We start from the raw sequence: 11852 nt of genomic DNA on the forward strand, positions 1-11852 counted from the left end.
GTCATAGCAGGAGCCTCACTTCTTCCTCAGCCTGGTCGTGTTGTTGCTCCTTGAAGCACGTCTGCTTTCACCTGCTCCCTCAAAGGGGAGACTTTGATTTTGTGCCAAACAAACCGCTCATGCAGCAGTGTCCTGGGGCTGGGATTAGCTTTTGTTTCATCAGGAAATAGACAAACTCCTCCCAAAGCTTGGGGTGTCCCTGTGGGCTCCTCTTCCTTTAGGGAAGTTGATAGGTCAAATGAGCGTCGTGTCGAAAGGGCCAGACTTCACTCCAGATTAATGACACAGGTCCATTAGGCTTTACAGTGCAGGGAGTGTACTCTTAAAGGGGAAGTAACTTAGTTAACTTAATGTCGACTTGACAGTACAATCTAATGCTCCCTTTTAAGTTCACACTGAACAGGAGATAAATAGAGATGCTCAAAATAACGGATATGTCAAGACATGACAACACAATCACAAGTCAAGAAGTGAAGCTGATAACAGAACTTTGTCTATCAAATGCTGGCATAATCTCTTAATCATGATCTGGATCACAAATATTAGAAAAGGATTCATTACGATTGTGAAAACGTGCAAAGGTAACTCAGAAAGTAACATAATTATGTCACATTTGCACAGTTTATTCAAAGGAACATGGTATTGTGTGATCATATCTCTGGTTTCTGAAAGGTGAAGGTCTATGGTTCCAACTTTTTACACCACCACAAGAAAATATTTAGCTTTCCAAGTACCACCAGGTCTAAATAAAGTCTATAAATAGATAGAATCGTGGACTAACTTAAAAGAAAAGAAAACTGTCTCTAAAGCAAACAAAGATGAAACTGCAGAAGAGCCTGAACACCACTCGAAGCCACCTGCGTTCCATATTTTGAGAACCACTTTAATTTAACTTGACTTATTGAATTATAAAATCCACACATTCAAGCAGAATCATATCACTGAATCACAGTAAAATCTAAAAATAGTCTCTACAGACAGTTCATTTCAAAGGTTGCAGACACTGTATATGCAGTAGATATAGATTTAGATTTAACTTTATTGTCAACCTCGGTGGATATTTGTCTTTGGTTCACCATCACAGTCACAAAATCACATAGTTACAAGAGACATGACAGACAGTATCAAAGACAAGTTAATGATAAAAACAATGAAAAACAATTGTGCTGCATACTCCACTAGCGCTTATTCAGCAGTTTTATAGCATTAGGCACAAATGAGCCCTTGTACACCTTCTTTGTAGCTAAAGGCACTCTGTAGTGGCTTTTTTTTTTTTTTTTTCCTCAGTCTTTGATTAAATTAGTTGTCAGTGCATTTGATTTGGTTGCTTCAGACTGTAGTGGCGCAGATAAGTAGAAAAATATTTTGTTCTGTGAAACAAGCATGAAATTTGCTACAAGTGTTCACAAAACCCCTCTGTCAACAAATCTGTGTGTAAATGAAAGATTGTAAAAATAGTCTGACATAGTCTGCACATCCTCCACCTCCTCACGGTAGCGCTTAGTGGTTAGTGGTTAGCACGGTTAGTGCTCTCGCTTCACAGCTAGAAGGTCCGGGTTCGATTCCCACCTGGACGGGGCCTTTCTGTGTGGAGTTTGCATGTTCTCCCCGTGTCTGCGTAGGTTTCCTCCGGGCACTCCGGTTTCCCCTACCACTAAAAACATGCACAATAGGCCAGGATGAATGATGTGTGTGAGTGAATGTATGGTGGTGGTCAGAGGGTCCGTTGGCGCAGACGTGTGTAGTCGTGTAGTCCACCACCGAGTATGGAGTGAATGTACAACTGTCTCATGTAAAGCGCTTTGTGAAAGGCGCTATATAAATAAAGATCTTCTTCTTCTTCTTCTAAGTACTTGAGCCCCCTGCCCTTGTCTCGGCGTTCCCGCGCTGGCACACCCTGTCAGCTCAGCCTAACTGATACAGGGCTATTAGACAGCATCTGTAACACTAAACTACAACTAGTACTCGTCTAATATTGTACAGAAAGTAGAGCAGCATTAGCTGACACTGAGCCCCATGCAGAGTCACACAGCAGTGAAGTCACCAGTATGCCCTGTTGAGCAGTGATATCCACTCTTTAAAAAAAAATATATTTAAATTAATTATACATGTAATAAACCATCACCTGAACTGTGCACAGGCACGTGAAGCCTGTTTCAGACAGTCATATTGGGCGGCATCTTTGTTTATAGTATGCTTTATGAAATCCTGTCACCTTTGCGTGTGGACTCTAACTTAAGTCTGTAAAGCCAAAGCAAAGGCAAAAGATCGGAGACACCAAAACCTATGATAAATACTGAAAAAATAAAAAGTGGGATTCTAGAGTGGACACCCAGTCGTGACGTATGGGGAAGGTCTATGCCAAATTTCATGCTTGTTTCATCAATTGAAGTATTGTCGTGAAAACATGAATTTATCTGCTGCACTCCTGAATTCTCTGATCTAGCAGCACATGCAGTGGGCCTTTCAGAGGCCAATAGAGCATTTGTCAGTCTTCTTCAGGTACCGCCACTGTCGTGACCTTAACAGCAGCCAAACTAAGGTGATATCTAAGCTCAAGGTCACTCCTTTATTACAGCGGGCTGTAGTTTCCTGTCGGAGCGTTATGGGGTAAAATAAACTGGCCGTGCTCTCATGCTGTCACAATGCGTATGGGCAAACTACTCTCTTTCAAATCCATTTGATGTTGGTCAAAAAATGGCTCTCAAGCAAGCAGATGCCCCTTGAAGTCAGTGTAAATCACAGCTGGAGCCAGGAACCTCGCGCACGCGTCTGCATTTCTTAACTTAAGATCCCCCAAAACCACTGGGAGGTATATAGGCATTGTCTCTAAGCCTATAGCTCTTACACAACCTCCACATGTTATTGAGTCCAGCATCAAACTATAATCAGTGGAGGAATATGCCTCTTGAAAAATATGTATTATTATTTCCCCTTCCTGGGCTCTGTAAATTGCATCATTGGTTAAAAATATGTGCATTTTTACAGTGAGCGGACTTGTCTCTCCTCAGACCTGACAGTTTGCTGGAACTGGGAGCGCTGCTTGGATTTCACAACAGGAAAAATAAATTAGATTTAAATGACACTTCCTAGCAAATGCTTTATTTTCAAAGCATTGTTGGTGTCAAGCTGCGCATTAAGCTGCTATTTCTGCAGTTTTTTTTTTTTAATGATTAGGCAATATGAGGTTAAAGAAGAAGAGAAAGTCATAATAATAATAATCAAAATAGAGTAGCACAAATTTAGGACATGTTGATATAAAATTACCCCCAGAAATGCAATTACACAGCAACTGGACTATTAGTAATATAGTGTTCACAGTATATTAATGTAACTATAATAATTGTCCTCAGTGCAGCAGTTTTGTTTTCCTTTAATCACAAGAATCTCATAATGTCCAGGCTGTGCTGAATTTGTTTTGGGTGTTTATCCTACCCAGCCATTCATTTCTCCACATCATTTTCAATTATATACACTGTTTGATCGAGAGCGTGATAGAAACCATTTAGCCAAATATAGTCATGCTTGTTTTACTTTATATCTATAGGGTCTATGAAATGCGCGTAAGTATAGGCAGAGAAAGACTCTCATGATGTCCGAGAGGATCAGCTGTGGTTTATCACTACGGCCCGCCTTGTTTTGATTACCTAAAGGACTGCCTAGTAATAAAACAAAAGCCTGCAATTTCTTCATAGTAAAAGTATGGCATGTGGACTGAGCCTGATAAAACCGTACTTTTATGGAGACTCGCTTGACATGCTTTCACAAGATTTACAGGCCTAGAGTAGGTTTGTTGTGATGTGTCTGCAGCTACTGTTTAAGTAGGGAGAAATTTCCATGTAAATCTTACCTCTGAGTGTGATATAAAGATGTGTCTCATTGGCAGATGTGGGTTAGCCTGGCTAACACCAGTCTAAAATCACAAGTGATATTTAGTCTGGGGACCACCAATTCATTTTCTCGTAGGAGAGGTGTGGTTTACGATCGTCCATAGTCGTTTATTGGGCGATACGAAAAAAAAAAAAAAAAGTCTATCATGCGTCTGCACGTAGCCATGGCCAATCGTATCATCGTATGAGATGACGTATGACGTACCCGGTGTAAACTTTTGAGCTAAATTATGTAGAACAAGGTCTAAAGCTTGATCGAAAAATACCATTGTGTCTGGTGCTCTCATGTTGGATCCGTAAAAAAACTTTTTTTTTTCATCCGTAAATAAACTACAAGCTTCCATATATCGAATAGCGCGTCATCGTCTTGCCGGCCCTCCTTGTTCTGTGATTGGTTCCCAAATCCATGCGAAAATTTCGGCCATGGTCCCCAGGCTGTTGTGCAGTTTGAAATAATTTGAGCGCACACAGCAGCATGGTGTTAGCCAGGTTAGATGTGGGTAGTAATTACAAACAGGTAAATGGAATTGAGTATGAGTAACATAATACTTTTTGCTCCTACCTCTATAGTTTTAATACTACTACTTGAGTAAAAATACTTGTGCAAATGTGAGGAAATATATGTAAGGGATAATGCACGGGGCCAGTTATTCTGATAATGGACACCTCGGAGTGCATTATCCCGCTTAGACCATGGTCCCGCGAACTGACACTGTTCATTGGGGCCTGTTTGCTTATTTTTTTAAGTCCTGGGGAGGAGTTATCTCACTTTTTAAGCTGTTTAGTTTTACCTGAAGCTAGTTCCAGCTCAATTGTGTATTGTTACTATAGAAGCAGCTACAGTGGAGTGAAAATGTTTAATAGTTATTCAACTGTCGGACGAGGTGTACATTATCACTTTTTAATGGACACTTCAGAATCGAGTATTTACCCAGACCATGGTATAAAAGTTTGCAAGAATCGTGTCTTCATGCTGATTTCTTAAGCAGTATCAGCATAAACCAAGTATCGTTAAGTTACCATGGAGATCCGCCATCTTTGCAGCTGTTAGCATACATTTCCATTGACTAACATTAGCTAAAAACAGTATAAAAAGTGGAGAAAAAAGGCGTGGAACATCTCCATTAGCTGCCGAGTTACTGCTGGTAAATACATGAAACTCACTGTGGTGTCCAAGAGTTTTAATATGAACAATAACTCCAGTATTTAAACTTTTAAAATCTCCGTTAGTTTACAATTGCTGCTAATCCTATAATGCTTAGCGATATGACATCACATTCCCGTACTCTATTGGAAAAAATATAACGGTGCCCAGCCCTATAGTGCATCTTTTGGTTACTTTACCCACTTCTGCTCGTAAAGGCCTTATTCCCATATAAGGCTCTTTCATAAAGGGCCACTCGACTGGAAAGAGGATTATAAGGAACACCCAAAAAGGACAAGAGCACTCATGTATAAGCTGCTATCGACTCTATTGACTGTCTCAGGCATGTGCCCAGAGACTGCTGCACATGGGGAGTCTTTGAAAATAAGTAAGGGTGCACGACAGTAACAATGTAGGCCTATAATTAAGCCAATATAAAAAATAAGCCACACCATGCATTCCATTATAAATATAATTTAGAAAAAGTCTTTTTTACTACAGTGTTTTGTATACAATTCCCCCCTTGGTCTTTTTCATATAATCATCAACTAGTTCTCACATCAATGAAGCACAAACATAAATTCAACCACAAAGACTTGACTGGAATTTCTAACCTTGCTTTTGTCACTTATCTGTCACTCTCAACCTGAAACCTCCAACACCCACAGCAGCAGAACCATTAGCCCTCTCAACCTTCTACTCCTCGAAACCACCTCCGCTGTCTTGGGGCTGGTCTACATGTTGAAGGGTTGGATGTGGCCCCCGGGCATTAAACTGCACAGGCATGCTCAAGGCTAGTCTGTCTTTTTTTTAATTTTTTTTATTTACAGCCCTGAGAAAAAGCCTATAATAATAATTCAATCTCAAAAATATCATTCACAACTTACATGTACTGAAACCATACTTGAGATTTGGCCCATTCAAACTCTGAAGCAGTGCCAGCGTACACCCACACTTGAGCAGAACAATATGTGTTATTATTCCAGTGGTCGGAAGGGGAAGCGGGCGCGAAAAGTTACAGTCTGTTTTCTGATTATTGGCTTTGTTGATCTTGTTGGGCTTTACAAAACGTGTGAAGTATGGGCTGTAAAAACAGTTTGGGACAGAGACTGTGACTTCGTGTGGGAATCATTCATGAAAAGACTCCTTCCACATCGCTGGATCTCAGTAATCTGTCTGATGAGTGGTGTCTCTCTGGTTTTGCTCTATACCTCAAAGCATAAAACAGGCCCCAGATATTAATACTACACACATTTTCTCACATGTAATATGGACTGACTCGTCCTTGGACCTTTGTTGTACTTCCCCCATAAATGCGTCATAATAACAACAACATTGTAACTTTTATCAAGCTACATCGCTGATTAGAAAAGTTATGGACTCATTATCCAGTCTGTTTACAACTACAAGTACACAAGCAACATCCATAAGAACCTTTTACATCATCACACAATAAAGGGGCTTCACAAGATTTCCCTGAACCATTCCAATTGAGACTTTGAATATTTTTCAAAAGGTCAGTAGGCCTATTTGTAGCCTATATCCTCATATGTGTATACTTGAAAGTGTGCTTAAAGTTAATAATTAAATACATTAGTAGATAGACAAATAATAAACAAAAAACAAATAAAATGGGGAAGGTTTAATAGGAGATGGTTCCCCAAATGTGTGAACCTGGGCTCAGCCATATAAGCACAGGATAGATCAGACTCATTTCTTTATATAACGTTATATAGCCTATATATTTTATTCTTCACTTGACTCCGTAGGCTGTTTATTCAGCATAATTCTTCAGATTTTATTGCATTTACTGCCAATTTGATTTTGATACCTTGGGTCATGGGGTCAAATTGAAAAAGGGATGTGAATCTCTGCATAATTCAAGAGGTTGAGCACTGTATATCTCAGCCTATAGTTTGCACAGAGGAAACTGGATGCTTTTTGAACATTTTTTACTACATGTGTATTGAGTATATGAGCCCATTTGATAATTGTCCATTATTTAACCTATGTGCTTCTGAAGTTCAGTCTGAGTGACTTAATGTTTAAGATTTGAAAAGCAGCACTTAATCTCTACATCGACCGTTGAATGACCACATTGTAAAAGCCTGTTCGCTTGTTCCTGTTGCTGTGTATGTTACATACCTCACTTCCCACAGATGAAACCAGGGTCCCTCTAGAATCCAATCCAAAGCAGGTTTGCCAGCACCATGATCCTTTCCCGGCCGGAGAGACGCTGGCATGTTAAAAACAGCACAGGGCATTTCCTGACAAAGAAATAGCTGTCAAACTAGAAAGTCCAAAATTCTCCCTATGATGCACAGTGTTTGTGACGAAGTGTTAAGTGACCACAACAAGAATCTTTAAAGAGCTGGTGACAAGTTGCATGTGTTTGTTCAGAAAGTAGAAAATGTTTCGGCAGTCTGACTGCTCAGTGTAGCCTACTCACAGGGTCGGCCCTGGGCATAGGCGACCCACGCGGCCGCCAAATTGCGCTCTCATTTTTGAACCCCTTGCTCCCGCCATCTACAACACCGCCGCTTTTCGGGCATAACTTTGGAACAGAAATAGATAGAGACTTGCGGTGTTTTGTGTTGGAAAGTAGACATTTCAAGCTTTCAAACGAGCTGGTCCTTATACGCCTTCGGGGAGCCGTAACATCGCTGTGAAAATGCGTAAATTTAGGCTACTTCAGAAGTAGAGTTTCCTCCACCAATTAACTGTTGTGCGCCTGTTTCATGAAGCACATGTTCTGAGATTTTTTTTAATGAATAGATAAACATAATATAATACAACAATGATAATCAAAATAAAATAAAACTAGCCTTTTCCATATCCAAAGTGTGTCCTAAAGGATTCGGATTAAAAAAAGCAAAGCGCCAGAATGTCATTTGGGTCAAGAAAATTCAGATAAAGGCTTCGTGCCTGTGCTCTCGTAAACCTAAATCTAACTGTTCCAGTCTGTAATACCATTTGTTTTATTAAATAACCAACAGGTGGGAAAACGCCAGTATTTTTAGTAGGCCTTACACACAAACCAAACCTCCCCGCTAACATACTGCACAAAGCTGCCCCCGCGTGTTCAACAATAGTCATTGCAGTTTATGGACGAGTGCAGTATAACCACAGAGAGGAGTAAATTAATACATATTTTTTAGAATACTCGTTTTGAGTAACAGTATTCTGGTAAAGTTGCAATCTCATTTGAGGGTGTTTAGAATACAGTTACTTTCATAGTATCAAAGGGATACATTGAATTAATTAATAACATTTCGGTTTCATATTCATAAGTATTTTATTCATAGCTCTATGTTTTCTGGGACTGTGGTCATTTGCAAAGAGCGTTCATGCATTCTGAATTAGCTGCATGTGTTTAATATACTGCTTTTATGAATTAATATTATAGTATTATAGTATAACAAATCAATGGCCGGTCAAAGATAGACAATCTCCACACACAATAAAGGGATAACGGCTGCTGCTGAGGTGCCTCGTTCACTATTGTAATTCCAGAGGCAGAAATAGCCGTTTTCACTCCAAGTTCTGTGCAAAATGAACCCATGTACCCTCAAGACTTGACTAAACTGTGTGACCTCCACAGAAGCTTGTTTTCAGAGGAATGTTGCGTGTTCTCTGCTAAATCCTACCAACCGTATCAAATTACTTTATCAGAAGACCAACAATAGTTTGAGAGTATCTGCCAAACCATCTTCCCCCTTTAGCCTGTCTAAGTCTAGGGGGATAGGATTTGATGTAAATGGGGTATAATAACTGGTCTAGACATACAAATCTAACCACAAGCAAGAAACAGAAGATTTATTTAGAAAGCAATTAGAGATGGATTTCATCATTTGGCCCATCTTTTCAGTAAAGAGAATTAATGGTGGAAAAGTCAATCTCCAGTAAACCATAAAGAAACATTCGACATAGCAAAATGAAAAAAGGCCATTTATTCATTTTACTGTAAGAGACATTTCCACTCAACTGTTTGTATCAGCCAGTGCACTCACATTAAGATTTTACAACATCTTGTTCTGTTGCTACTGTAGTGCATATGTGCACACATCACAGTCAGTGCATCCAGGGTGGTACTAATTTGTGGTCCAGGTTATAAAAGCAACATAACAAATAATATGTTCTGACAAATACAAATCCACAAAAGGAAAAGCTGTAAATGGCCTTGACTGAGTACAGACATAGTCTGAATAAAATGTTCAAAGACTGCTGCAGACCTCCTCATCTTAATCTTCAGGCAGTGAGGCAGTATGAACAAATCCCGATACTTGACGATGTTGGTCAAGTCCCACAGAAGTCAGTCTTTGATAGTGATTTCAACATGTTCCGCAGATAATTAGGTTTATCAGTTTATGCTTGTATTGTGCTCTTCGCGCTGAAAGCCATGTAATAGACCAGGATTCCAATGAGAGCAGCCACTACCTCAGTAGACACCCACGGACCGTTCCAGGCACCCTGTAGTAAGAATAAAGCAGGATGATTATTAGAGGGAATTAGCGTGTAGTATGAAGCGTGTTTACCACAAACACTGAAAATATTGATAAAAACTTAAGTTGAGATAATAGCTGCAGGATGTGCGGTCTTAGTGGTTTAAAACAGTGGTTGCCCACCTGGGGGACGAGCCTCCCCAGGTGGGTGCCTAGAATTGCAGAGGGTCAGGTCAGAAGTGTTATTTGAGCAAATTTAATGGTTAAGAATAATGACATATGACTGAGAAAGGGGTACAGGTGCATAACAAACTCTAATTTCCATATATCAGCTTGAACCATAATTTTTGATGTTATGACACATTTGTGGGACCGTGCGCAGGGGGGGATTCAAGGAAAAAGGGTTTGGAACCACTGGTTTAAAAAGGTGCTACAATAGAAACGACAACCTCGGTTGCCTTTTTCTGCAGAAAACAAAAGCATAAGTTCCATTTCACTGTATATGGACATGCCATTCCTTATTTGACAGGACCTACAGGTGGCCTGCATCAGCACTTAAGGACGTGAATGGGGACAAGTTCTAGGATTGTAAAAACATGTTCATTTGAATATTGTTTTTTGTAGTATTAATGTATATATTATATATACAGACATAATAGTTATCAGCAAAAACAATATTTTATTTTATTTTAACATGTTCACTGAATCTTACCCGGTGGTCAATGTTGACTGAGAACAGAGGCTGGATGGCATTGACATCTTCATTGTTTCTCTGGGCCTAAAAGAGATGATAATGAAATCAACTGTTTTGAGACAAAAACATTTCAGATGGATAAAAGTATAGGAACACAAACCTTGCGCAGAGCACTGTAGGATTCCTCATCAAAGAATTTAACCTGATATGTCCCAGAGGTGGCCTGTTTATGAGGCATGCTCCATGACACCTGGGGGAGGGGGACAACTCAGTATCTCAACAAGAAGCATGAAGCAATCACAATGATTGGAAAAATCTTGCAATCCAAGCACAAGGATTGGTAGTGCACCATTTAATAAATGTCTAAGGCTAAGTTGCAATTGGTAAAGTTTTTTTTCCCCTTTGACAATAAAAGGAATAATGTGTGGTGCAAGCAGGGCAGCACATGTTATTCATGAAGGTTAGGTTTGTGCTCTGCTCCTGCTCAATTCCTTCTGTGTGTGGGCTTTTATTTGGATGATATTAGCTCTTTCTAGAAGTAAACTACTGCTGTCATACCTGGTACTTGCCAACATCCTGGCCTCGGGTCACAGGGAACTGTCTTCCATTAACATCAGCATACAGAGTAACACTCTGCAACAAACAAGACTAGTCAGATAGATACTGTACGTGCATTTATCACTTCCCAATAAAATAGACTGCGTTTACCTGAGCTCCGTTTGCACAGGTCAGGCTCAGTTCAACGATGAAGACAGACTCAGAAGAGATGACTGCGTCTGACGTGGTGTAGGCCGAAGGAGTAATGACGGGGTCCGTGCAGCTCTCTCCTGTCAAATATACATTCAGATTACACACAGGCGGTGCAGTTTGACAACTAGGCCTACATACTGCTACTACTTCCGAAAGACATAGACAACCTTGTCCTAAACTGTGAATGGACCCGTTTCAGCGGAGATGTGATATTAGCTTTCTGATTAGCATGACCAGCAAACCAACTTCCTTCATTTCCAAACTTTTATGTAACGTACCAGAGCAGACAGCCACAAGCAGCGCGAGAAAAGCGGCTATCCTGATCATCTTGAAGTTGTGAGGTTTCCTGTGTTTCTGCCTCTTCGTGTTGGTGAATGTGCGGGTGTCTTCAATGACTGAAAGGAACAAGTCCACCTCAGCACAGCGCCACTGAGCATGCGCACCAGTGACCGAGCTACTGACGGCGCAAAGGATTATGGGACTGTCACTTGACGACCACGTCAGCTCAAAACAAGACAGTATTAAAACTCATTGTAGCCATTACTCGCTCTTATATGAAGATTTTGGAAGGTTCTAATAACAAAAAGGCTTTGAAAACTATCAGAATTTGTTCAAAGTACAATATATTGGTAACTGTATTATTGTACAATTATATATTTTAATATACCCCCTGACATATTACATATATTCCTGTATGCACTTGTTTACTTATTGTTGCAATAAAAAAAAAGGAAAAAATATTAATATTAAGACAGGATATAGTCTTTGTTTACCTAGATTACTGCTTATTATCTATTCATTTCCAGATTTATTTATATACATTTTGTGACATGTTTAAAATAAACAAAACAAAACAGTACTCCAACCGGTCCTGAGTATTACTTTGACCCTGAAAGGGGATTTGATTGTGTGGGTAGAGCTCCTGATAAACC

The 11852-nt window shown here is 39.9% G+C and overlaps 1 protein-coding gene across 1 annotated transcript; it reads right to left on the bottom strand.

Moving 5' to 3' along the window:
- Window positions 1–8961: 8961 nt before the first annotated feature.
- Window positions 8962–11364, bottom strand: ssr4 (signal sequence receptor, delta). The gene is made up of 6 exons (XM_079559258.1): window positions 11199–11364; window positions 10879–10997; window positions 10729–10803; window positions 10331–10420; window positions 10189–10254; window positions 8962–9504 (listed from the first exon to the last, which is right to left on the bottom strand). The coding sequence occupies exons 1-6, from the start codon at window positions 11245–11247 to the stop codon at window positions 9400–9402; spliced, it is 504 nt and encodes a 167-aa protein (XP_079415384.1). The 5' UTR covers window positions 11248–11364; the 3' UTR covers window positions 8962–9399.
- Window positions 11365–11852: the final 488 nt, after the last annotated feature.

This window comes from Gobius niger (genome assembly GCF_951799975.1).
Source record: "Gobius niger genome assembly, chromosome: 6".
Taxonomy (NCBI): Eukaryota; Metazoa; Chordata; class Actinopteri; order Gobiiformes; family Gobiidae; genus Gobius; species Gobius niger.

What these genes read in the sequence shown, in the direction of transcription:
- ssr4 (XM_079559258.1), bottom strand. Translation starts at nt 11,247, where the DNA reads ATGATCAGGATAGCCGCTTTTCTCGCGCTGCTTGTGGCTGTCTGCTCT. An exon ending in AGGATGTTGGCAAGTACCAG is followed by an intron (nt 10,421 to 10,728) that starts GTATGACAGCAG and finishes CCCCTCCCCCAG; the next exon opens with GTGTCATGGAGCATGCCTCA. An exon ending in CCTACAGTGCTCTGCGCAAG is followed by an intron (nt 10,255 to 10,330) that starts GTTTGTGTTCCT and finishes CATCTCTTTTAG; the next exon opens with GCCCAGAGAAACAATGAAGA.